Source organism: Camarhynchus parvulus, chromosome 5, assembly GCF_901933205.1.
Source record: "Camarhynchus parvulus chromosome 5, STF_HiC, whole genome shotgun sequence".
Lineage (NCBI taxonomy): Eukaryota > Metazoa > Chordata > Aves > Passeriformes > Thraupidae > Camarhynchus > Camarhynchus parvulus.
In genome coordinates this window covers 34,319,785-34,346,535 of record NC_044575.1, presented here as the reverse complement: position 1 = coordinate 34,346,535, position 26,751 = coordinate 34,319,785, and the positions used below count along the sequence as shown (strand labels likewise).

The following is a 26,751-nucleotide window of genomic DNA, read 5'->3' as shown; positions in this document are numbered from 1 at the left end:
AGCTAAAGCTTTGGGACAGCTCTGGTAGTTGTCAGAAAAAGATTGCCTGCTAGGGATGTGTCCATTTGTTTCCTAACAAAAAGTAAGACAGCCTTTATTATGAATTAGACACTCTTTTACTCTGTTGTATATGCTGCTGGTTAAATACCAGGAAAATAAAGCTGAGCTGCAAGATTTGATGTTTGTTTGAGTCTCCCAAATGAACCTGCTAACAGCTTGTACTTTAGCCTGTGTTACAGCACTGAGAAATAGTGAGACATGAGACTGCCTCTCTGGCACAAATGGAATATTTTACCCCTCTCAGTGAACCTGTTGAAGATTCATCAGCTTTTACAGCAATTACAGTTACTATGGCTTGTAAGAAAACACACCGGAAATTCTTGGCAAATAAAATATTTTAAATGTACTGTACTAAAAGGATGCTACTTCTCACTAGAAAAAGCAAATGAAATGCAAATTTTCTTTCCATATTCTTAGGGCTTAATATCTGTTGTTTGTATAAACAGGATATTAGCACTGTATACCAGATCTTCCCAGATGAAGTTTTGGGATCAGGACAGTTTGGAATTGTTTATGGAGGTAAGGCTTTGGTGTGTTGTACAATTGTGCTTAAGATAAAAATTTTCTTGAATGGGGAAAATATTTGGACTCTGAAATGTTTTGTTGCAGAAATTAGCTGTCTGTTGTCTCATTTAAGACATATACGTTCAACAAAATATATGTTTATATTTTATGTTAATGAAGTAATTTTGTAGATTGAAGTTTTCTGCCCAGTGGTGGGTCAATGTCTATCAATAGCTTCATGTTCTCTGTAAGTTCTAATAAAGCTGTTCTTTTTGAGAACTGTAATGCATGAAAAACATATTCTTCTCCCTCTGTGTTTCTTTACATATTTCAGTGAGGCATTTTTTTTGTTTCTTCAGTAGCTTGTTAGAATTGTTTATCTTTTTATTTTCTTATTAATTTTTCCTCTCTCTTTTCTCCTTTTTTTCCTGCAGTTTTTTGGGGGATGTATTTAGGTACAGCTGTTATTTGAGACAGTGTGAAGTTAGAACTAAAAACAAATTTCTCACTGAGGTATCTCTGACTCTCTGATAAACCTGGGACAGGCACTAACATGCCTAAAGGCTATCACATATTTCATTATTTGCTAGTGTGGAGCTACCAGCGAAGGACTAAGCCTACAACCAGCCAGTTGCACGGAATGCAGCTGCAGCTTACACATATATGAGAAAATTACTTTGCATCTATACTGTTGAAATGTAGAGCTAACTTTCTCATATGTTTGTTTCCTACATGTTTAAATGGCTTTGTCAGGTGATAGTAAGTTCTATGTCAAAGGGTGGGAAGAAGAGAAATGACAGAAAACTTTTAATATCTTATCTGCAAGCCAGCTCTGAGGATTACTTGGTTATGGCCATTTGTACAACCCATGAAAAGGGAACACTTTTCATAACTAATCATGTTAATTGATAGAGAGCTTTTGTTTTATTAATGCAGGAAAGCATCGCAAAACTGGAAGAGATGTTGCCATTAAAATAATTGATAAACTAAGATTTCCAACTAAACAGGAAAGTCAACTTCGTAATGAAGTTGCCATTTTACAGGTACTTTTCTGTTCTTTTTTACTGTATTAGCTCCATTATTTATTTCTGTAAACACCAGATAATAATATAATGATTTTAATTTATAATCACTAGTGTCTTTGCAAAAATATTAGTATTTTTTCTGTATATTATCCATAAAAAGCCAAAACCAAATGTGTCAGCAATGTCACATGAGGAGTTACAATTTCTGCGGTTTTAAGCACCAGACACAATAAAGAAAATGTATGTTAAACTAATTTGAAATTCATACATTCTCCTGTACTTCCCCTAGAAATTTTGTCCCTGTGGCCTTCAGGTTAGGCACACAGTTTAAATTACGGAATACTGAAACATTGTCTGGTTTAGGTGGCAGTGTGAAGTCTGAGTATGCAATGATAAAAGCTACTGATCATATTGAGAAATCCAGTGCTGTGTTTATATTTAATAGAATCTTCATCATCCTGGGGTTGTAAATCTGGAGTGTATGTTTGAGACACCAGAGAGAGTCTTTGTTGTTATGGAAAAACTCCATGGAGACATGCTGGAGATGATCTTGTCAAGTGAAAAGGGCAGATTGCCAGAGAGAATAACTAAGTTTTTAATTACTCAGGTAAGAAATTAATTATAGACCTGGAAAGACATTTGAGGTCAATTATTATCACTATTAACATTATGTTTCTTCTGTTTTTCTTTTGACATAATTTACCTGGCTGGTTTATAAAAGTCTGAGTAAAACAGGGGTGGTAGAACAGCTTTCTTTACATGACTCAATGTTACTATCTACATTATAGATAGTAAACCATTAAGAGGGCTTAAAACTGGACACGTACAGAGCTGTTGGCTGCTGGATGGAGGGGCCATCAACCTACAGTTTCTCATATGATGGAAGAATTAAGCACAAGAAAGGAAAGCACTAAAAGCAAACTGTTGGAGAACTACAAAAAGAAATTTGAGCCTCTTGAACTGCCTGATATCAAACCACTGCAGTTCATACTATACACTGTTAAATCTATTTTCTGTGCTGAGATTGGATCTCAGTGCTACCTGTGTCTGAGTCTGGATTCCATTATTACTTCTATTAACAATTTAGTATGGGATTTATTTGAGCTTCCTGTTGTTATATTCCTGTAATAGTATCATACTGCTTCTTTGGCTGCCCAAAATACTGTTTTAAATTTAGATACACACTTTGGTAGTGAACCGCCTCACAGTCAGAGAGACCCATGTTTCAGCAGTCAGGAAAAAAGAATGTAGCAGGAGCAACAGTGTTATGGTGTTTATTGTTATAAATTCCTTATTTGATGTAGAATTTAACAGGTTTCCTAGTTTCCAGGCTTTAATGGACAAAACTGCCACCAGCTTTAGAATTTGATTTCTTCTGTTCACAGGTTCATTCAGCCTCCTCACTGTTCACTGCTCTAATGCAGTGTTAAATTCTGTCAGCCCCTGACCAAACACAAGGAGTTAAAGCCACACAAAAAGGATGGATGTCTGTGACACTATCACTATATTTATGTGTTTGTAACAGAACAGAAATACATACAGCACTCTCCATTCTTTCTGCCATCAATAAAACACTTCAATTGGATTATGTAATATTTCTGTGAAATGTTTTTAGTTGAGTCTAGATATGAAAGGTCATTCTGCAAATGTTACTACATTTAAAGATTTCATGCACAAAAAAGTAAATAAATACTTAGAACCCAGTTTTTAAAAGATGTTTATAGTGTAAACTCTTGGAGAGGGAAAAATATGTGATGCAGTGAAACATCAAGAAAACTTGAGGCACAGCATTTTGGTTTTTGTTAAGTTTTTTTTTTTTCATTGTTGATATTCTTGTAAAAGGTACATTCTTGTTGATTTGTTTTTCTTCACACCAGTCCTTGCTTCTCTGGTCACTGATACTGTTCAAACATTATAAAACAACCAACCATAATTTGATTTGTTTATTCACAGATCCTTGTTGCTTTAAGACATCTTCATTTCAAAAATATTGTTCATTGTGACCTCAAACCAGAAAATGTGTTATTGGCATCAGCTGATCCTTTCCCACAGGCAAGTAGAAAATACCCTTTCTTAAGATAAATTGTTGTAATTAATAAGTATTTATGTAACCTGTCTGCACAGAATTTTCAGGTAAGAAAAAGTTGATCACTTATTCAAGCTACTTCATAAAGAAGTTATGTTTGAAAATCCTTGATTCTTGTCATTTGTTGAACTAGATATAATTAAAATATTGAACTAGATTTTCAAGTGTGACATGGCTACTTGTGTGATCATTTCTAATTTGCTCACCATTAAGCACAAATTACTTGGCTGGTTGATTTGCTCCATAAAGTTATTTTTCTGAAAGTTCGAATAGGGCTCATGAAGAACAAGAGCTTCTTCTTTAATTCTATACATTTAAATGCCATGTAGATCACAGGATATTTAAATACACATTCTGACTTGTTATATTTCTCATTAAAAGGTGTTTTTATCAGCTCTGTTACCTTCAGTCTACAGAGTTCATCTATAATTTCCCTCAATCACCCATTTTCAAAATGAGTACTATTGATAATTTTTAGATAATATCAGTATCAATAATTGGTAGGGAAGGATCTGTACTGAGTTGTTTTAAGCGAGAATTTTCAAGCTGCTTAATCTGTTACTTTTTAGAACTCAGACAAGGAAGTTTGCAGAGAGTCAGAGTATAACTAGATCCATAATAAAATAAAAGTGGAAGTTTAAGAACTAACTTGTTTTAGGAGAAAGCCATAGGTAAAACATTTTTTCTGTTTGCTGTGTTCTTATGCTATGAATGAAAAGTATTATTATCTATTACTACTTTCATCACAAACCTGAGCTGTTGGGCCTATCCACAACTGTGTTTTATTCATGAAGGAATGAAGGAACAGAAGAGATACTATGGACTGGTCTTCCAGTCAACTGTTTCAGAGGAATAAGAACATTCCTCTCAAAGAGGAGTTTATAAAAAAGTACCCTTGAAGGAACAGTAGAGATGCATCTTGCAACTAATTGATGATTCCCCAACTATGTATTTGATAATAAAAATAATGTATGTCTTACTATAGGATTTTTCATTAAACAGGTAAAACTTTGTGACTTTGGCTTTGCCCGAATCATTGGAGAGAAATCATTTAGGCGTTCAGTTGTAGGAACACCAGCCTACCTTGCTCCAGAGGTTCTGAGAAACAAAGGCTATAACAGATCTCTGGATATGTGGTCAGTGGGTGTCATCATTTATGTAAGCCTCAGTGGGACCTTTCCATTCAATGAAGATGAAGACATACATGACCAAATCCAGAATGCTGCTTTCATGTATCCACCTAATCCATGGAAGGAAATTTCTCTTGAAGGTAATACCTATTTGTGACTCTTCTTATTTAAGTACTCAAAAGAGTAGATGTATTTTGCTTTTATATTTTTTCCTGTATGTAACAGAATTAAAAAAAAATTCCAGTAATGCAATGTGTTTGTTTTGTGCTATCAGTTGCTTTAGACATTTCCTACAGAGCACGTGTAGACTGCATATGGCATAATCTCCTAGCATGGGATCGCTCCAGGAGGTGTTGAAGGAGGCACATAACCACCTACAGATGAGATTGCTATAGAATCTGTGGGGAGCTTAAGCTGCTGTAATTGGTTTTGTGTATATTCATTTATGTACCTCATCATTCAGCTCTATTGCATCTGCAGTCTGTTTCTTGTTCTACTTGTTTCAGTAATTGAGTTTGGTTTCAATTGGATGCTGTACTCTGATATCTTTGTGTGAAGATAAAAGTGAACAATTCCGTAGATGAGAGTTCAGGAACAGTGTGAGAAAATGTCATACAAGAGACTTCATGCAGGGGGAAAAGGCTTGGAGATAACTGTGAGACCTTTGAAACTCGAGTTCTGGTCAATGGCATCAAAGACTTTTGATAAAAAACAAAAGAATAATGTGACTAGTTCACTAGGAACATCTTTAAAGAAGGTAAATTAGTTCTATTAAAAATGGGTCTAAACACAACTCAGTAGGCCATTTAAAAAAACAGGCACTTCTGGTTTCACTAACATTTTCACATACATAGCATTTTCAGGCAATTTGATTTTCTTTGGGATTTGTTTTTTTTTAGTCCAGAGTTCTGCAGGAGTGTAAGTCTTAAAGCAAAGAAACATTATAAGCATTGGATCTTATATCCTTTTCTGAATTGTAATATGTGCCAAACTGAAGCACAATATTAGCATTTATAATTTCTGGTATTTACAGTACCATTTTACTGCTTTTCAGGTGATGTGTTTAACATACTGGTTAAGCATAGTTTAGAGTAGTGTGCCTAATGCTTATTACTAAATATTGCAGCCATGTGAGATTCTCTTCTGAAAATGCTCTGAGATCATTGTTTGTTATTTTGTCTCAGTGGCAGATGAAGTTTGAAATCTGTTGGAGAAAAAAAAAGCTATGAATCTGCACAATTACACACTGAAGTTCTCCTGAACCTCCACACACTTTGATATGTAAGCTGACAGAATCTGTTGGCAGCAAAGCTTTATCTGTCGCTAGAGATAAGCAAACAGCAATCAACACAGGGGAAGCTGCAAGAAATTGTCTCCCACAAGTTTCTACTGTGGTAGACAGAAGATCAATTTTTACACTCAGAGGTGAAGATTCAGTAGAGCACCTACAGAAAACTCACCTACTTGGGTGTTATCTCTCCATTTGTAGAATCACAGCCTTCATTAAGAGTTGATGGATACCAGGCTGCAAGCATGCAGAAGGGAGGGAAACCCACTTTAACAAATTACTAAATTAAAATCTGCTTATACATTGTGATTTTATTACATATCTTGGATTGCTAGGTGATGAACCACTCTAAATGTGGTTGTGCTAAATGAAAACCTGGAAAATGTCTGAAGAGATTCCGTTACATCAGGGAGTTGGAAGTCTGGATCTCTGTCCAAGTATTACTTGAAAAGGCTGATTTTTAGAGCTCAATTTTGAACTCAAATTCCATATCACTTAGGGAAAATAAAAGAATGTTTTTCTCATGTCCTGCTTCACTCTCTTGCACAGATTGTGAGAGGGCAGGAGCCGCCCCTGTGGACCTGCTGGCTCCATCCAGTTTCTGTTACCTCTGACAGTGCAGCATGGTTAAAATGCAAATCTGTCCTGGTGTCCTAACACATCTAATCTGTATTAGAGTTCTGAACAGTGCCATGTTTATTAATACCACAAATATGGGATTTGGATCATTTAGGGGACAGACACAGATTATTTTAAAGTTTTTATGAAGGAACTTCTGCATGCCTATTGCAGAGATTCATGCTAAGGAAAGGCGAACAGCAGTTAAACCTTTTGTGTCATGTCCATGATTATTGCTGTGACTCAGAGAGCCAAATGTCTAAAACTTCTTGCAACTGTAGCTATTCCAGTGCTCTCTTCAGACCACTGCTCATGTAAAAAGTTTAAGAATGGATAAATTTAGTTATTCCCATCTTCTATTTTTATTGTAATCAGAGAGGGAAAAGCATATATTTCTTTGAATTCAATAGATAGCGCAGCAGTTAGAGTGAATTATGCTGTCTTTAGTACCACTTTGGCTTTAGTGCACATCACATGCTTTTCCTGATACTTCCTAAACAACAGCATATTAATTTGTGAGCTAGAAGGCAGAGAGGGTAGTGAAACTTTAAAAGAAAAGAAAATGACGCTGATCATATGTAAACAATGTGTCTGGAAAAGTAACAGCAATGGTAAAGTAGCTTTCATATTCCCAATATATGTTACTTAGTCAATCACTGGTCTTTAGGTAAAATTCGATTTTCAAATTTTAAATTGCACTGCTGAGGTGATAGATTAATCAAAAACACATGACCCATAACAATTTAAACTGCATGGTAATATAAATAATATACTTAAAGTCTAATGGATTCAGAGGAAAAGCACATGGAGATAAGTTGTGTTTTGGAGGAAAAGTGTGTCATATTGGGTAATATTCTGGTCAGTATTAATTTTCTTGATAGTAACTTTTTCTGTAGCATTTTATAACAATTCTTAAAATCTGCAATCACAAGCCAAGAAGAAAGAACTTATTTGAAGATAATATTTTCTGAATGCTTAATGTTTTTAAGTCACCATCAGCAGTTGTCTTCTCTGCCAGTCATTTATATGGTCTAGTAATTCACTGAGTCCTCTTTTTCCTTAATGTGTCTGTCTGATGTCATAACTCCTAGATTAATTTCACCAACTCTTCCTGATGGGAAATTTAGCTTTTTTGTGTAATGCTTTGTCCTTCCTTTTATCCATTTAAGATATTCTTTTATCCAACTTAAGAAAATGAAGACTTTTCAGTTTTGTAGGTTTCTCCATAGGGACTTCTGGTTTTTACCTAAGTGGCTGCATTTTTCCATATTTTTCTAGTAACTTCACTCTTTCAAAAGAACACATCCCAAAATCTGATTCTGTTTTAGGATGTCTAAATAAGATTGTAACACATTACTAGAGGTAGGTAGTTTTTGTGGTAGATGTTTGGTATGTTTTAGAAAACCAGGTTTTGTCAGAGCCATTCAGCAATTCATTGCCCAGTCTATTTCTGCTCTCTCTTCAATGTTTGTCAAGCCAGGCTGCATTTCCAAATTCACTGAATTGCTGCATGACAATTTGAACTTAATTCAGTCCTCATTGTGGCATTTTGCTAGATACTGATATAGAGGAATCTGCTTGCAGAATTCCTATCTATTTTATAGCTTTAAATTTCACATGTCTCAAACATGGAACCTGTTTTCAACAGCTTTACTGTTTGTTTCCAGTTTTGACCTTCCAGTCTACCAAATTTGCATCATCTCAAGAGATTTATTTTTACTTCACTACATGACACAAGAAATAAATACTGCTAAATATAAAGATAGAACTCCATGATGGATTTTTTTCTCTCTATCTGTTAGTATATTTTATGTGCTATGTCTTCACTGTGGTAGCTATTCTTTTGAAGTGTATGGTCCTAAAATGTGCTGTATCAAGATTGGAATTATTCATAGTGTTTTTCATTCCGCTGTCCTATTTTCATAAAACATTGTATTCATAATTCTTTTTTCATCAGCTACCTCCAGCACAGCTATTGCTACTAACCTGATGGGCTGTGTTGTGTACATCACACATTGTCGATTAGGTGCTTCACATCACTTAATATTATTAAAATAACTTGGGAAGAAACAATGCCATTCCTATCATGCATTAAATTTGGTCATGGTGTCCCTGTTACAACGCTTTGCAGTCATATATAAATACCATGGCTGCCTTTGGGTCAGTATTTATTTACACTTCTTGCAGCATAATGTGAATATAAACTTCAGTGCTTCACACATTAATGAGAAAGTCACATGAATGAGTGAGCATTGAGTATCAGGAGGTCAATGCATGTTATAGCTCAGAGATGCTCTCTGCCTCTGTAAATGTTTAGCTAGCTGTTAAAAAAGAGGTCTTGGCTCTTCTTACACATTTGCTTGGATAAATTAGTATTAGGAAACCTCTCTTGCAGGGAACAGCTTAGAATTGCCAGGCTTAGGATTTCTTTTGAGGGTTCAACTGAATCTATGTGCCTGAAAATCTCAGCCAGCTGAAGACCATTTTATGCTAAAATAACTGCATGTACACTGGAGCATTTGTCAACAAAGCTGTATTGACTAGCAGCAGGAAAGGGATTTGTGTATATGAAAAAATTATAATAATGATGACCTCTAGTCAATTACCCTATTCTTAGAAAAATCCAGGGTCTAGGAAGTCCTGGACCTCCTGTATTAGTGGAAGCAGCTTAAATTTGTACAAATGATGGCAGTAAGAGTAGGTAGTTTTCTAGGTGTACTTTTAAAATTCTTAATCAATTATAAATTTATCATTAATTTAGGACTGCTTTTTTTTATATATCCTTAAGGTGATTTCTTGTTTATAACTTATGTAAAAAGTTTAAATCTGTGGGGAAGGACTAAATGAATGATATGTTTGTAATAGGGCTTTTCAGATATTTGGTAAACTTTTGCATTTATGTGCAGGGCACATCCTAGCTGAGTTAAACCAGTCATTCTTGTGAAAAGCAATTATTGTGTTAATTTGATACTTAGAGTGAAAATTGTGACTTTTTCCATACTACAATTAATTATTTGCCATATTAATAAACTTGCATAAGCAGTATAGAGTCACGAACCTCCTGGCTGGAGGTTCTTTCCAGTGAATTGAAACTAAACAGCTGTCTTCCCTAAAATCAAAGGGATACAGAGCTTTCTAAAGTTTGCATTTGAATTTTTCTGTTGGGGATTCTGCTGAATGATCACCTGTCTAAAAGGCCAGTACTCATTCTACTGGAGCAGTTGGCTAGTTTATTCCCTTTAACAGTCTCCAGCTCCTGGAACTTTATAAGTCTTCAACTGACTGTTTACACTATCATGGAAGGTAAGCAGGAGCCCATAAAAAGGTAAATAGGAGTCCATAAAAGTATTATAAAAAGCACTTCCAAAATCCTCTCAGAACTTTCACTCAGGTTGCCTTCTTGGTAATAACCTGGTGCATTCCCCTAGATTGTGTGCAGAGCAGAGGTGGTCTTTCTTAATGCTCTGAATTTATTTAATTATAGATTTTACAGAGGAATACTATAAAATTTTATAAAGCTCCTAAAATGTCTGATAAGGATTATTTTAAAACCTGATTTAAAGAAAAAAATCCGTGAAAATTCATGAAAATACTTAAAAATACTATGTAGTTACTGCCCTCTCCTCAAAACTGCTTCATCTTCCTAGACAGAATATTTAATTTTGTAACAGATGATGCCCAGATTTGGCTCCCTGAAGTTGTATGTTGAAAATAAATGTAATGCCTTTCAAGTTTTTATCTTCAGTGTTTTTAAGCAGTACAACTCAAAATTTAATAGTCAAACAATTATGTGTATTTTTTTTAATTCAGAAATTGAGTCAACATGCATCTTACTGTTCATTCATTTTACATGAATTGAAGCCAGACTAAGCTTTATAATATAATGGCTGTCAGGATGCTGTCAGAACAGGATGGGGGTTTTGTGAGTTTAAACACGTGAACTTTCCACAAGTCTTTAAAAAGCAGCAGCAGTCTTTTAAAAATTCCAGCACTCACAATGTCGTTATTAAACTTCCTAGATTCTTCTTTGCTTTGCCCTGCACTGTTCTTTTGTTGCCCTGCCTGTATCTATCATTTGCATCTTGGCTTCTGTTACTCAGACAGAACTCCTACAGGTTCAACAAGTGGCATTTCTTGAATTGCATGATTTCCTGATAAAAAGTAGCAAAGACTTTGCTGTTGAAGCCTGTATTTTCTTCCTTCACCTAAGTTTGAAAACTTTGAGTAATAAAGCAAATAAAATTGTATCAGATAGTTTGAGTTTCTACTTCAGGTGGACTTCTAGTAGGCATGTTGAATTTCTTCTTATTTATTTATTCATGCTTATTTCTTAAGAGGCAAGGGATAGACAAAACTTTCCTGGCAAAAAGAACTCTAGATAAAAAACAAAAAACAGCAAAACTGGTTACAGAGACAGCAATATTGCAGTGGTGAAACAAGCAGACTGTCTGTGTAAACTGTTCTGACTGCTTGATACTGAGAATTGTAACCATCCAAGGAAACTGCCTTTTCACCCTCATCATAGTTTTCTTCCCTGTCTGTTTTTGTGCACCTGCTCTAGTGATTTTTTTCTAGACCAGTCCCTTTGTGGTCTGCTCAACAAGCCATTGGTAATTTCCCCCAAGAATAAAGAGAAATATGTTATTACATGTAATACATCCTTGTCCTGATGTGAAAAAAGGGGCAAAGGGGCCCCTCGTCCTGTTGCAACTTGAGGAAAGTTGAATAGCTAAATATGATATCATCACTTGTGAGGCTCACGGTCATATCTGCTTCCAGTGGGTTGCACAGAAGGAATGTAATAGAGACATTATCAACCCTCGGTGGGTACTTGACAGTTACCGAGGCACATGCTGGGATATGTGCACCTACATCACAGCAGTTACCAGGACAGTCAACCCTCTCATCAAGTTCTTGACCTATTTTTTAAACTGAAATTTATCGTAAATGATTGAAAAATGAACTCTGAAGATCATATGTACCCAAATGCCACTGAAAATAATAAAGAAATGGTAGCCCTACTAAATTCACATTCAGCACTGGCTTATATATCAAAAGACTGAAGTCTTACTTCAATACTGCTGAATTTAAGGGTAAGTTGGACAGTGTTGCAGAAGATGCTGATGTTTGATGATACCCAGATCTTCTGCAGTGGGAAAGGGACTATGTTTTCCTCTTTGAAACATCAGATGGAAGCAATGGTCACTAGTTTTTCATATGTAGTATCAAAACCGTCATGTATGACAGACTTCCTAATCTCTTCCCCATAGTTTGGAACCTGAGAATGTCTCCTGTGAATAAAGAGGAAGAAGATTACCTGACTAGTTTGGAAAACAAATTAGTTTTAAGAATGATGCCATCTGTCAGTAATGGTCTTACTGGATATCCACTTTTTAATCCTACATACAGTTCACCAGCATTTTGAAAGGGAACAAAATAAACACGAGTTAGAGAATTTAGCATTAACTGTTCTTGATGCTAAAAGAGTCAGTAGATAACCATCTGTTTGTCCACAATAGAAAAGTAAAATTAGGATCATCTGTTCCAGGAAAAGAATGGCTCAGAGCCTCTGGCAATGCTTTCTTTGTCAAAAGTCCTGAGATTTATTTTCTATCATTCCCATGATTGCTTTGATTTCCAAGACAGTATTCATCACCAGGAAGTCAAGGCTGCTTTAGTGATAGTCTCCTATTGCCAATAATAAACTTGTCTGTCAAATTAACTGCATAAATTCAGATAGACTGCCATGTGCATTCCCATTTTCCTGGATATTGTTTTCATTGTTTTCTGCCCCGTGGCATACGCACACATAAAGCCCTAGATGGCAAATCAAGCCTGCAGAGAGGAAGTCTCTGTTAAAAAAGAAAAGCTTTTCCATATTGTTGTACAAAATACAGCCTCAGAGATAATTGGTTTAAAGAATTTTGTCCCATCTCAGACTCTTAAAACAGACAAGATGATTATTCAGCTCCTTTAATACCCAGCTGGCAACAATATTCATCTGACGTGTTTCAGACCTGGTGCCCCTCAGTGATGCCATGAGTTTGTGTTACTTTCTAGACTATCTTTCCCTGTCACCACGATATAAACAGGGAAATAAAGATGTAAACCAGCATACTTTGGACATGCCAAGGGATAATGTGATGAAATGGAAAAATTGCAGGAATATTATCATTCCTTGTGGCTAGTCAGTTATTCTGGAGTAACTTTCCACCAGAACTCATGCTGAACATTTAGCACCACCTAATAGGATTTAACCTTTCATGATAGCCTCTTTTTTTTTTTTTAATGTTTTTCTGTAATTGCATTCAAAGCTCAGCAGTCTCATTACAGAGATTTTTCCAAATGGGTCACTCATTGCACTTCCATGCACTGGTCATTGGCTCATGGGTCTCATCCCTTCAGGCACCACAGCACACATACCTACAGGGTGAAAGAGTTGGCTTTGTTCAGCCTGGAGAGGAGAAGTTTCCAGGGGAGTCCATATAGCACCTTGAACTACCTAAAGGAGGCTACAAGAGACCTTTTACAAGGGCGTGTAGTGATAGGACATGGGGTAATTGCTTTTAACTGAAAGAGGGCAGGTTTATGTTGGTTATTAGGAAAGGGTTGGGTATTAGGAGAAAATTCTTGACTGTGAGGGTGATGATACAGTGGGACAGGTTGCTCAGAGAGGTTCTGTATGCCCTGTCTGTGGAAGTGTTCAAGATCAATTGAGCAGTCCAGTCTAGTAGAAGGTCTCCCTACCCATGGTAGTAGAGTTGGATCTCTAAGGACCTTTCCAACCTAAGCTATTCTGTGATTCTGTGAACCTCAGTGAATCATTGACTCCAAAACCACAGAAGTCATGAAATTGTTAATGACACCCTTCTCACTTTTCTGACACTGCTGACTGTTGACTAGCAAGTAGAAGCAATGCTCAGTTCGAAAGAATAGGATTGAAAGACTTGATGACTTACAAAACCTAATTTCTCCATTTAGGGACTGGGAAGGTGCTGCTGTCAGTTGTAAGTGACACTGAAAGTCTGAGAAATATATATACATATATATTGTTTACTGTGGTACCTGAAGAATACTATTCTTGGGAGGAAAATCTTAAAGCTAGAAGATTTGACAATGAGGGAATATTTTTACTCAAAGTGACCATGCACCTTGATGCTAAAAATGTTGGTATAGGAAAACTCCATTTATTATGCCTAGTGTTGCTCATCCTCTGCCTTTTCTGAGAAGTAGAATTTGCATGTAGAGATAACACTCTCACAGACAGACAGACACTCGTGCTGGGAGAGAGATCACAGAAGCACAGCCTTGAGATGAACTGTGGGTGCACACAGCCCTTTGATATATTGGGGCAGCCAGTGCCCCCCTTCTGTCAGGATGAGCTGAGCCTAGCAGAGCTGGTATCCCTGTGCCTGTGCAATGGAATAAACCTTCTCCTTGCATTTCAGCTGTGGCTTGGTGCTTGCCTTGGTTGCCTCCATGTGTCAAATCACACAACTGTAGACATTACTAACATGAGGTTTTTTTCTCTTGAGCAGGATATGTGTGAGAATTATTTTCAGGCAACTGTTCAGTAAAGCAGTTGTAATCCCATTAGGAAGAGTTGCATGGGTGCCTTCAGGTACATCAGCATTGATTGCAATTTGTAAGAAGCTGGAGTAAAAAGGGATAACTGCTCTCTTTTTACATCCACCATGTCTGTGTAGCTCTCTGTTTGCATGTCCTAGTTGAAACAAATACATGTGAACTAATATTTTCCCATATTATTTCTTTTCAGCTATTGATCTCATAAATAATTTATTGCAAGTGAAAATGAGAAAGCGCTACAGTGTGGACAAGACATTAAGCCACCCATGGTTACAGGTACTTCTCCAAATTCCATGTTTTTACTTTTGTGTTTGGACTCTAAACATATAAAAATCTTCATCTTTAAGCGTAGTAGAATCTAAGAAAATCTATTAACCTGATTATGATTTTATGTCCTTAGAACCTCATGCTTGTTCACCAGTTTACCTATGGTTTCTCATTAATTTCTGAAGTATTAGATTCCAATACTAAACAGCCTTATGCTGCCGGAATACATTAAAAAATATTTTATCATTTTTGTCTACTTAGAAAATTACGTATATTAAAAAACTCCTTGTAGTCATTTGACTTACATTATTTCATTGCCTGCAGTTTACAATGATTCACTTCTTATTAAAATTATTCAATGGGCTTTCACTTCACAGTCATCACAAAAACTAATGAAATTGTGTGCTTGCCAAGAAAATATATTAACCACATTCAACTGAATTCTTCAAGTAAAAACTGAGATGTAAGGAATTTTTAAGATGCTAGCAGTCACTGTCTTGTGCTCACCATATGATATAGTAATTTTTTTTATCCTGGCAGCAGTGTTTACTGCAAGTTTAAGGCCTAAGACAAAGCAGTGAGGAGCCAGGGCCTGTTCCAGCATCCCCAGCCAAGGAGCAGGGAGGCCTGGGGACAGCCCAGGCCAGGGCATTGTGTCCCTCCCTGGAGATGAGGACCGGCTGAGGCCAGACAGATGCATCAGCCTGTTGGATCTCCCAAGGGAGCTTTGTTTGCATCTAGGAAAGTAATCATGGCACAGGCATGGCACAGACCAGATGCATAATCCCCAATCCCAAAGGAATCTTTATCAAACCAGAAAACTGAGTCCTACTTCAGTATGTTATAGCTGATACTGTGTCTCAAAATAGATGGTGATCTTCTGGTATAGGAGGAAAAGGGCTGTAACTGCCCATGCTACACCCCACCTTTCTCAGGGATGTTTATCTGGAGCTTGCTCTCTTACCCTCAGATTTCCTGTCCCTCACTAGTTTTTTTCCCTCCAAGACCACTCCTCTGCCTGGCAACCATTGCAGAATGCATTTACTTGAGTCTGTGGGATCAGAAGTGTCTGGGCTGAGGTCTACAGCAAGGATGCTGGCTGTCTCACGTGGCAGGACAGGGTCCTTCTCCTCTAGATCCACTTTTATTGCGTGTGTAGTAGTGAGTGGAGGTGAACTAAGATGAGGCAGTTCAGCAGCAGCTCTAGTGCCAGGGATGGGATGAGTCCTCTTTCTAAAAGAGTCCTGCCTTCCAGGCTAAGGTAAGATAACAGTGGTTATTTTTCCTTACAGGGCAGTGAGACTTAGTGGTGTTCTCAGAGCATGACTCTAAGAAATAGACCAAAGTATATGTGATATTAAAGATGAAAGCTTTATGCATTTGCTTTGTTTAGGCTTTCTGGTACTTTGGCTATGTGGTTAGGGTTGTGTCTTAGGCTGAGACAAGGGGAAGGAGAAAAAAGAAAACTGGGTACAGGATCATGAGGAGAGGTTAGTTTGCATGGGCTAGGATTGGCTCTATTACTGCAGCTTCATGTGTGCTTTGGGTGGGAATAAGAAAAGAAATTATTAATCTTGCATACTTTGGACAGTTGAGAGGCTGCAGTGCATAATGGTCTAAACAGCATGAGATTCAAACTAACTTCCATCCTTACATTTGACTGTCAACATGGAGTTCCAAACTACCTTAATGTTTAGATGTATGCATTTCTTTGAGGAAACCAGTAATTGCCCAAGTTCAGAAAAGGAGATTTTTCTAGCCCAAGCTGAATTTATGTTCTGCATTATTATACTGAGATACAGACTTAGCTGTCTTGACTGATACAGATCACTAGAACGTATTTGTATGATTTAAAGATGTTTCTTCTTCCTTATTCATCTTGTGACTAGAGGGAGGAATTGCTTTACCACCATGCCTCAGTTAGATATTATGGCAATCTATACATATCCATACATTTTGCAAAACAACCTGTAACCACTCTATACTATAATTGTGACGATTCAATTAAATTAATTTATTAAAAAATCCTCTGGAGATGAAATTTATATCTTTAGGCAGATTTCACATTTATATAAGATTTTTTCCATTCTAGAGCAATAGGGATGATCCTTAGATAGCTGAGTTAATAGCACTTTGAGTGTTATTGATAGCAAAGGGAGTATAATTTATTTTAGGAAATCTAAAAGTAATACTGTTATTCTTTTTCAGGACTACCAAACCTGGTTAGATTTAAGGGAACTGGAATGTAAAATGGGGGAACGTTACATCACCCATGAAAGTGATGACTCCCGGTGGGAACAGTATTCAGAAGAACATGGATTGCAGTATCCAGCACACCTTATCAGTCCAAGTGCTAACCATAACGAAAACACCAAGCTAGAAGAAACAGAAATGAAAGCCCTCAGTGAGCGTGTCAGCATCCTTTAAGTTACATCCCCTATAATCTGTCAAAACACTGTGGAATTAATAAATACATACGGTCAGGTTTAACGTTTGCCTTGCAGAACTGCCATTATTTTCTGTCAGATGGGAACAAAGCTGTTATGCTGTTACACTGTTGATATATCTGAGTTGCCAAGACAAATCAACAGAAACATTTTTGTGTGACCAACTGTGTTGTATTTACAAAAGTTCCCAGAAACACTAAACTTGTTATTGTGAATGATTCATGTTGTATTTAATGTATTAAAACCTGTCTCCACGGTGCCTTTGCAAACTAGTGTTTTTCTTACTTGAGCCTCATTTTGGTAAGAGAGAACTTTCCCCGGGAAGATCTTGGGGGTATTTTGTGCATCGTTAGTATTGTAATTGTAAGCAAACTCTTGAAGAGTAGATTATAACTGCTGTTCTGTGAACAACTTCTACCATTTGGATAAAAGCTTTATTTAGTGTTCTAAAAATAGAAAAGGCAAAAAATAATGAATTGCATAGAATTGTACAGTTTCAGATAACCTGTGTATTTGTATGTTCGTGTATATAGATACACATGCACACAGTATAACTTGCTCTTAAACCTAAATGCCTTAGTAAAATATCAACTGCAGCATGTCAGTTGTATTTCCCCTTTTCTTAAAATATTCTTCTCTATTATGAATATTCTCTAATATGTACATTCAAAAGCTAAATAACGTGTTGACTTTGTGTATGTTTTCAATAAAAGCCTTGTTAAAATAGGTTCATTGATGAAACTGTCTGTTTAAAATAACCCTGGAGTGGCATCAGAAGTATGTGGAATAAATTAATTCATCATCAAGAAGACAGCGTGGAGGTAGGTGGGAAAATGCTGCTGGACAACCTCTGTTCCTTTCACACATATTTTATAAGAACCTAATGGGTCTCATTTTGTTCAGTTTTGAAACACACTGAGGGAGTGTGGAAGTTGATGCATTAAAAGAATTTTAGTTTTTTGAGAAATGCACTGCTTCTGCTTTTCCACTGAGTTCCACTGAACTACAGATCTTCTTGCTCTTCTTCCCCTGAAAACTTTAAAGATGCGAATTTTCATTTCTAGCTATTACTTAGACTACCAATGCTAAGCTGTTTAGTTTTAACAGTGAGAGATGTTCAGGCAGCACTATAAAAACATGTGACAGAGGAATTCACTGAAAAGCTGAAATTTATTCTACGCCATTGTTTATCTTGGCAAAAAAACAGTTAATGTATAGGTTGTAATGTAAGACTGAGGTTAAAAATGTAAAGATGCATGGGGCTAGAGGCAGAAGTACGCAAAGATAAGAGCTAATAGCCGCATATGGTAAAGCTCCACTGCTCAAATATTGACTTTATGTTAGAGTCATGAGCTCTTCATTAGATAAATTCATTCTTTCATTGAAGAAGAGCTTTGTCCTGAGAAAATTTTTGTCAGATACATAACATCACTAAAACCAGAATAATTTTTCCTCTGTATTTTACACGTCTGCTGGACGGTTAGTATGTACTATAGAGGAAATGAAGAAAAGGCACCTCTATTCAAACAGAAAAAATTATATTCTAGAAAACTAAAAAGTATTGTGATAAATTATTTATAAATCTCTTCTCCTTCCTCCCCACTTTCTTTCACTACTTCTGCTTCCAAAAAAACCAAAATCCTTTTCTGCTTAAGGTCTTTCATAATCATGGCCTCTTGACATATTCTGAAGAAGCTCTTGTTGGGCAAGGTCTAACGTGTCGATTATTCTGCCATGCTGTATTTTTCTGCCATATCTATATTTTCTGTCAGGATGTTCCTACAAGACTAAATATTGGCTAATCGTTGGCCTTTGTTTATTTTTCTTTCAGTCTTAAGCTTAATCATCAATTGACTGTAAAGTAAACATGAAAATAGAGTTGGGCTGAGTATCAAATTTTCTGTTAGTAAAAGTGCATGTGCTTGAGTATATTTAAAAGTAAGTCCACTTACAGGTGCACTGATGGACTCATGGATATAGAAAGATTATATCTATTCTATTCTATGAGTACTCCAGGGGTCAAGTCAAAGAAACTAACTTTTCTAAGAGGAAATTAGGAGAATTACAAGAGTAATAAAAACTTTTTTCAGATGCATATATCATGACTGCTCATAAGGAGCCCAGATATCACAGAAGTTGTGTGTTGTGTTGTGTCATTCCCTTGGTATTAACCAGTAACAGATTTACAGTTCTGCTTCCTTATTGATCAATTTAGGTGAATTGGGATTTTAGTAGTTGACTTGGTTTCATTTACAATTAATGTACTAACTCTTGAGCAAAGGTGGTTTTCAACAAAGTATTCTCAGAAATATGAAATAACATTCTGGCACTCTGTTCCTAATCATGGACAGTAGTGTAGAAATTAAGTGAGAAAGCAAAACACTGTAACTTTCAACACCATGTCTAAGAAGGTGGGTGACAAAAACTGCAACTTTCAGTGTAAAATGAAGAACATTGAGTACTTCCACTAAATCCCAGTGTCTGCTGATTTCTTCCATAACAAAGGTTGGCATACACATGAGTTTGCTCAGCGCAGACCTATGTTAATCAACTTTTTCAATCTCATGGAGCACTTTCAATAAACTGTTTGCCAGTGGAGCAGAGACAAAAGTATAAATAAATTTCTTTCCTAAGAAACTTTCTGACTAGTCACTAAACATGGCTTCCAAGAAACTCTTATTACTAGGGGCACATTTCACTTTTTTTCCTCTCCATGTCTGTTTTATTTTTGTGAGGGTTTTTGAATGCTGAAGCTTGCTTCATCACTTTAAGAAACTTGTGCAATATTCATTGCTTTTCAAAAAATAATCTGCCTTTAGCCAATATAATACATTAATTTTTTCCCTGCTGTTGTTCAAAAATATTACAACTGTGAAATTTGAGTTGTTTGCATTTGAGCCAGACAGATGAATTCACTGATTCCTAACTCGTAGCCTAAATGGAACAGACACATCAGCATCAAAGTGTACTGAAGCAAATCTGGGGTTGTGTTGTCCTGCATAATTTTCCTTTGTTTTTTTTTTTTTTTTTTTTTTTTTTTTTTTTTTTTTTTTTTTAACCCAGGAAAAAGGAATGGTGAGCTACTCTGTGGCAATATTTCCATGGTCTTTACCATTTTCCATTCAGCCAACAGTTGCTGCACATGCATCATGGAAGCAAAACCAACAGTGGTTATGCTGCATAGAAGTGTTGACCTGTTGATGGTATTTCCTTTTCTGCTACACCATATCCTATGTATATCAGGCACACGTGTACAGGTAATCATACATCTGAAGACACATTTATTGTGTCAAAACTTAGCAGTGGAGGACAGAGAAGTATCCAACAGATACTTGGAAGTCAGAATTTCTGATTTATGTGGAGTAGCCATTTTAATTTCTACAATCTTTGGAAATTCAGTAACAGTTTATCCAGTGTCTTGTCCAGTTTAACTAAAACAAAGTGAGCAAAAGGATGCCCTTGTGCAATTTGTACAGCTCAACTGTCATGCAGGGACTCAGTCAAGTGTCACCATCCATCCATCCATCCATCCATCCATCCATCCATCCATCCATCCATCCATCCATCCATCCATCCATCCATCCATCCATCCATCCACATCTTCTCATCACAGGATGGAAAGGAATTCCCATCAGTGTCTTTCTCTCCCATTGTCTCACATATGTATCAGACATCCTCGTTCTCATCTTAGCAGGATCTCTTCAAAAGCAGTTGGATACTCTACTTTCTGTGTTTTTCATCCTCCCTACTCTTACCCTTCTTCACCTCACTCCTGAAAAGCCTTCCTAGAGTCTCATCTCTCCAGGAGTTAGTGAACAGCAAATCCTGTTCTCGTGTCAAGGCAGTAGCTGTTTTTTGTCTTAAAAACAGGTAGTTTTTTTTGTTTGAAAGATTATTTGTTTCATATTATGAGATAAACCAACACCTCTTCTGCACACCTGAATTTTTTCTGGACAATGAAGTCATAGACATGATAGGAAAAATGCTAAGCTGATACAAATATTTGGCATCCTTTCAAATAAGGGAGAAAGGAAAAGGAAAAGAAACCTACTAAGCAAATTTTTAATCACTAGGCACGTTAATATATATATTCTTCAGTCTGTAATATCGGGCAAAAGATTAGAGTTGGATAATTATGAATTATGGTTCAGTATTGTTCAGCTAGGTGTACTAAAATATTGGCATCCTGGAAAAGCTCTACTTCATGCAGATACTCCAGAGACTAGCACCCTAAACTTAGCTAAACTTACCACTTTGATGGGGAAACTAGTAAGTTTTTTATTCCCCTAGAAAAATAGACCAAAATGTATTCAACAAAGGAAGTCAGGCACATGCTGCACTGGCGATCTTCTGCCTCACCAGTCCTGTGGCATCTGAACTAAAAACTCATATTACTGGGGTTTTCCATGCATATACCAGGTGGGAAATAACCAAATCAAATGTAAACCAGAGGAACTCTCTTGGTAGATCAAGCACTTTCCAGTGGTGACAAATTTGATGTGTAAGTGGTATGCAATTTCACTTTGCTTTTTGCTTACCTTGTTTCTAGCAACTGGAGGGAGTCAATGTTAAAACTGGAGTCTACTGAGTGAGCTAATATTTGTCTGTGCTTCTTGATGCATCATTCCTTTATTTCAGTGAAGAACAGGGAGCACACATAAGAAGTGTAAACTATTTTGCTGCCTTACTGAGCACATCTACAAGCTTGAGCATCACCTGTTCACAAATGAGAATTTAATAAAAATATACTTCAGTTTCAGACTGAAAACTTGCTCTTTTGAAAGGCTCTATGAAATGAAATGTTTTGCATGGGCATCCAAGCACTAAGGTCCTAAACTAAGGGAGTCTATCTCTTCTGTGAGTCTGGAGAACCTGAGGCCTCACTCTGCAGAAGTCTGCCAGGCAGGGTGCCAACCAGGGGAGTTAAAGGAAAACAGGCATGATGAAAATGTGCCTTTAAGGCAAATGCCAAAATCTGTAAGCATGTGTGTGCTGCCAAAGTTTGACAAAAATTGGCAGATTCTGTTGAGTATTTCTATCAAGACAAACTATTTTTCAATATAAATTTATGATACATTTGCCAACTGTAACTTAAGTAGTTTTCTGTATAACTTCCAAAATGAATAGTGACTTATTGGTAATGACCTCTGACACTTTTAATGGGGACTGTTTTTTCAGAGGGTCCTAATAACTACCCTGTGAAAAGCAAGTAGATGTTATGGTTTCTCTGTTGACTTAGGCATATAAAAACATGAGTTATTTGAGTAGTTAGGTCACTGAATTTAATACATGGAAACTTAACTGACATATTCTTAAAAAAATAAAAATTGACTTGAGGGACCTGGCTCACATTTACCAAGTAAACAGCTGCAGCATTTTAAGATGTTACTGTCTCAGCCTCCAGCTGTTTGTTACTGGCCTTATAACAGAGCAAAAATAGAATATTTCAACTCTTCTGGCTGACACTCAGAAGAATCTAAGCACAGTTTTTGTTTTAATGTTTAAGTTAATTTTTCCAATTGTGAACTAGAGCTGGGATGCTTCATTCTGCCATCTCTGCCATCTACAAAAGGGGCAGGAAGGAGGGTGAGGTGCTGCTGTAGCTGAGATTGCCAGAAGTCACAGGTCAGAGTGCTTAACTGTATTTCTCAAAAGTGAAATATGCTTGCAAGCATGAATCCCTGAGGGTTTCCAGGTGTGTCAGGCTTCGTGATTTCTTCTGAAGTAGGATTTAAGGTCTTCAGAAACTAATTAGGCACTGTTGTGGTTTCTAAGCTTGCCACTTTTGCTCATGGCATTGTACTCTATGCTCACCGCAGATGACCACTATGTGTTATGAATACGAATCTTAATAAAAACAATAACTAAGGTGATTTTAAAAGCCCATGCTCATGTAAAATGTATGTGTTCACAGGCTTTTCTCTGTCATCTGCCAAATGAAAGTACAATCAAGAATATGCAAGAATATGCATGGCACTAAGTGGTGAAAAGGTAGAGTAGGCTTTTGGCTCACAGATCCAGACTGGAAAACCTCTAATATGCAAAATGAGACCTACTTGTAAAACATAGTGGCTGTAGTTTTTCTTAAGGAAATAAGGAGATCTAAATAAGGAACATCTTTAATGTTTCTGGGTTGAACTTGACTTCGCCTTTATCCTAATGGGAAATTTTGCACATCAAAGTTCCATCTGGAGCATGGGCCTGTTGGGGTGCATGTTGCTTTACTATTTGGAAGTTCTAAAGTTGAGTTTTATAAGTTTTATGTTTTATTCCCATTAAGTTATATTACTCAAAGATGGCGACCAGAGCAAGGGGATTTCCAGGGCTCCCTCCCCCTCCCGCGGTGTCAGTTATATGTCATTCATTTGGGTCCTCCTTATTTCATGTTAATTCTGTTGTCCATCAGGGTCTCCCCTCCTTCGTTGTCCGGGCGACCCCCCTGTCCATCACCCCCGTCCCACTCCCCAACTCCAGAAAGTTCCTCGGGGTTCGGGTGGTGATTGAGCTAGGGGGGAAAACCACTCCTCTTGTTTTTTGTTAATTGGCTGTGTTGTGTCACCTCATTTGATGTATCTTCTGCTGATTGGTCATGTTTGTTTCACCCTCCCCCTGGGGTCGGCTTTATAAGGCCTGACCAGGGGGAGGATCTTGGTCAGTTTTTCGTGACCCCTCACCCTCTTGTACCTACCCTTCTCCCAGTAAATCCTTCTCCCACCGCGGAAAACTGACTGACTCGTGTTTCCTCCTTCTACACTCCACCACTTCCTCGAGTTGCCGCTGCCTGTGTCCTTCCATCTTCCCTCGCTAGGACGCCTCCTGTGGCTTTCACCGCCCAGGGGTCCTAGGTGGCTAGGGGCTTGGCTCTGCCGCACGACAGCCTGCCATCCCCCGGCTGGGACAGACTGTGGCCGCTCTGACCCTCCTTTGGAGTCTCAGCTCTGTGGAGCAGCCGGGCCACTTTCAGACGAGCATGGGCCAGTTCAAGATTACCTGCTTTCACTCTGATAATGGCCTTTTCATATTCATTGTGGTCTGAAAACAGCCTCTCCTGGCCAAAATATGCAGATGTATGCGTACATATATATACACTAACATTACATTTAGGAGAGTTCTTACTAAACAAACAAAGTCATCAGAAAGTATTTATTTAAAGCTCAAATATCCCTTCTTGTTCCCAGAGCTCAGTGAAACGTGAAGGAAAAATTCCACACACTGTTGCTTTCAAGATCACTACACTACACAGGAAATTCAGAGAAAGTTTTTAGATTAGGAAGCTGAATGTGTACATTCAAGCAAAACTGCTAGGTATCCAGTATACCTGTTCCCCTCTTTGCAACAATTGAAATGCACAATATTTTTACATATTCTAAAAATTAATGACTATTAACCCCTTGCCTGTGAAGAAGAATACAACTGTTTGAGCTTCAAAGCTGGGGTGACACAGGTTTGCATGCATTAACTGGCTTGCTCTAAACAAGCTCACATTAATAAAAAAATCAATCTCAGTACAAGGCTACCTACACAGATATTATCCTGGCATGTCTTAGTCTTCTTATGGATTACTGACGCTTGGAAAGTGCAATATTTAAAGATATGCAGGAATGTACAATATTCTCAGTCAGCTCCTCATTATGTTTCTATATTTAACTACATTTGTAGATGGCAAACTGACAAAAAAAGTAAATTAATGACTTGGGCAGAGAGACCAGTAACCTTGAACCCAAAGCCAATAAAAGACAGGCACACTAAGTGATATATTCTCACATTTCCAGTTAGCTTAGATTCATCCAAAGACCCTTAGATGAGATGTTCTGTGGGAGGAAAAGGGTATATGCTGTGTCCATAAAATGTGGATTATATTTCATTTACAAAAATCTCTTTGTCACATATTTGAAGTACTTGTAAATACACAGACTCCCTGTAAATACAGCCACAGCTGCCTCAGAGGTCGCAGTGTCTGTAGGCTGCTGAACGAAGGCACAGCTCTTGCAGTCCTAATGACAGGCACTAGTTAGTCACGGCAGATCCATGTATTTCCAGCCTTGTTTAGCACAAATCTCTCAGCACATTGCTAACAAAGTACTGTGACAAAGTAGAATGTAGTGTCAGAGTGTGTTAGATTAAACTCCTGTGCATATCCTGTCTCTGTGCAAAATGTGGAGCTCGAGGTAGTAAAGAACATGCACACAAAGAGACTTGTCTGTCCATGATTGGTGACAGCAGTAAAATCCTTCACAGTTCTATATGGAAAAGAAGCTGTTTGCATGACATAATTTACTCTTTTGATCAAGAGGACAGAGGTGTCAGCGACTATACCAGAAATATAATTTCTTCTGTGTCTTGTTTCCCAGCCTTGCAGTCAAAACTGACCTTATTTGTTCCTGGGAGCATCTTGTGACTGGGCTCCAGTTCCTGGGGCAGCGGGAACTCCCTGCCCTTCCTTTAAAGGCCTCAGGGCTTTGCCCTTGCTCAAGACCCTGCAGTGCCTTTTTCATCTCACAGACCGACTGTTTCCCCATTTACTGCAGATCTACTTTTGCTTGTGAGGAGGCTCAGGCAGCTTTTGGACCGAAGGAAAGAGACTGTCTTCCCGCTCTTCCACTCTTATAGCAGACAGCATATGAAGACAATAACTCCATGGTTCTGAGGAAGAGACAACAGAGTGTAGGCAAGGTACTGCAGAGGATGCAGGACTAGTATTATAAATGCTGCAATAGTCTGCATGCTTAATAACTCTCCTATCACATGCATTTAAAATCTTGATTCACATATTCCCTGTCTAATTGGTTTTGAGCAGACTTATTCATGTATTCATGAGCCTTAAGGGTGATGAAATTAATTTATTACTCTCAATAATCCTCTCTCAATATTTGTACTCTTTTGTTGGCTAAGCTGGGGCTTTTACCAGTAAAATTATATTGGCACAGCTTCTAAAGTAGACATATTTATATGAGCACAAAAGTATCTTATAACTGTAGTGGTTAAATCCCTACTCATACAAAAATAGATATACAAGTATGACTAGGTCCACACAATATTATCACTTGAACTAAATCCTCATAAGTAGCCAAACTTTACTATTCAGACAAAGCCTCAGCCTCCTCTTTCAAATCGCTTTGCCAAGTAGCTGTCATCATTTTATGATGCAAACAACCATGCATTTGCCTGAAACCACCAAAGCAATCTCTTTTGAGCCAAGTGGGTAATGCCACAATTCTAGATTGAACTCAAACCAGTGATCAAAGACAAAAAATGCCAGGGCATTGCAAATTTTCTGAGCCATCCAGTAATTATTAGCTTATGCTGTCTGATTTGCATGATAATTGCAAAACAAGAGGCTGTGTGATTTTACTCCATTACCAATATATTTTCATACTTTGGGGTTTTTGAGGTGTGGGGTTTGGTGGTGTTTTTTTTTTTTTAATTATTATTATTTTTGTTTTGGTTTGGTTTTTTTTTTTTTTGTGGTTTTTTTGTTTGGTTTTTTTTTTTTTTTAGTAGATACGTATTTACAACTTCTTATTCCCAACCCCCTGCAGACTTTAACTTTTAAACTGTAATATTCCGTCAGGAACCATCCTCAGGGAAAGAAGAGAGCGGCGGGTCTGGCCGGGGCGCCCCGGGCGCGGCGCTGGCAGCGGAGCCCCGCGGCCGCCGCGATGCCGGGCGCGCCTCGCCACCTCCTGGCCGGCCCCGGCACCTGCCGCGGGCGGCTCCATCCCAGCGCCGCCCACCGCGC

General features: G+C 37.5%; 1 protein-coding gene across 7 annotated transcripts in view; it reads left to right on the top strand.

The window, feature by feature from the left end:
- Nucleotides 1–17,767, top strand: part of PRKD1 (protein kinase D1) — a 116,181-nt gene extending 98,414 nt beyond the window's left edge. For all 7 annotated transcript variants that reach the window (XM_030950540.1, XM_030950539.1, XM_030950544.1 and 4 more), the window contains 7 exons: nucleotides 507–579; nucleotides 1,501–1,607; nucleotides 2,035–2,196; nucleotides 3,543–3,641; nucleotides 4,678–4,945; nucleotides 14,489–14,574; nucleotides 16,774–17,767. In XM_030950540.1, coding sequence (XP_030806400.1) covers nucleotides 507–579; nucleotides 1,501–1,607; nucleotides 2,035–2,196; nucleotides 3,543–3,641; nucleotides 4,678–4,945; nucleotides 14,489–14,574; nucleotides 16,774–16,992 — 1,014 coding nt within the window. In that variant the 3' untranslated portion in view covers nucleotides 16,993–17,767. The remainder of the gene's footprint in view (nucleotides 1–506; nucleotides 580–1,500; nucleotides 1,608–2,034; nucleotides 2,197–3,542; nucleotides 3,642–4,677; nucleotides 4,946–14,488; nucleotides 14,575–16,773) is intronic.
- Nucleotides 17,768–26,751: the final 8,984 nt, after the last annotated feature.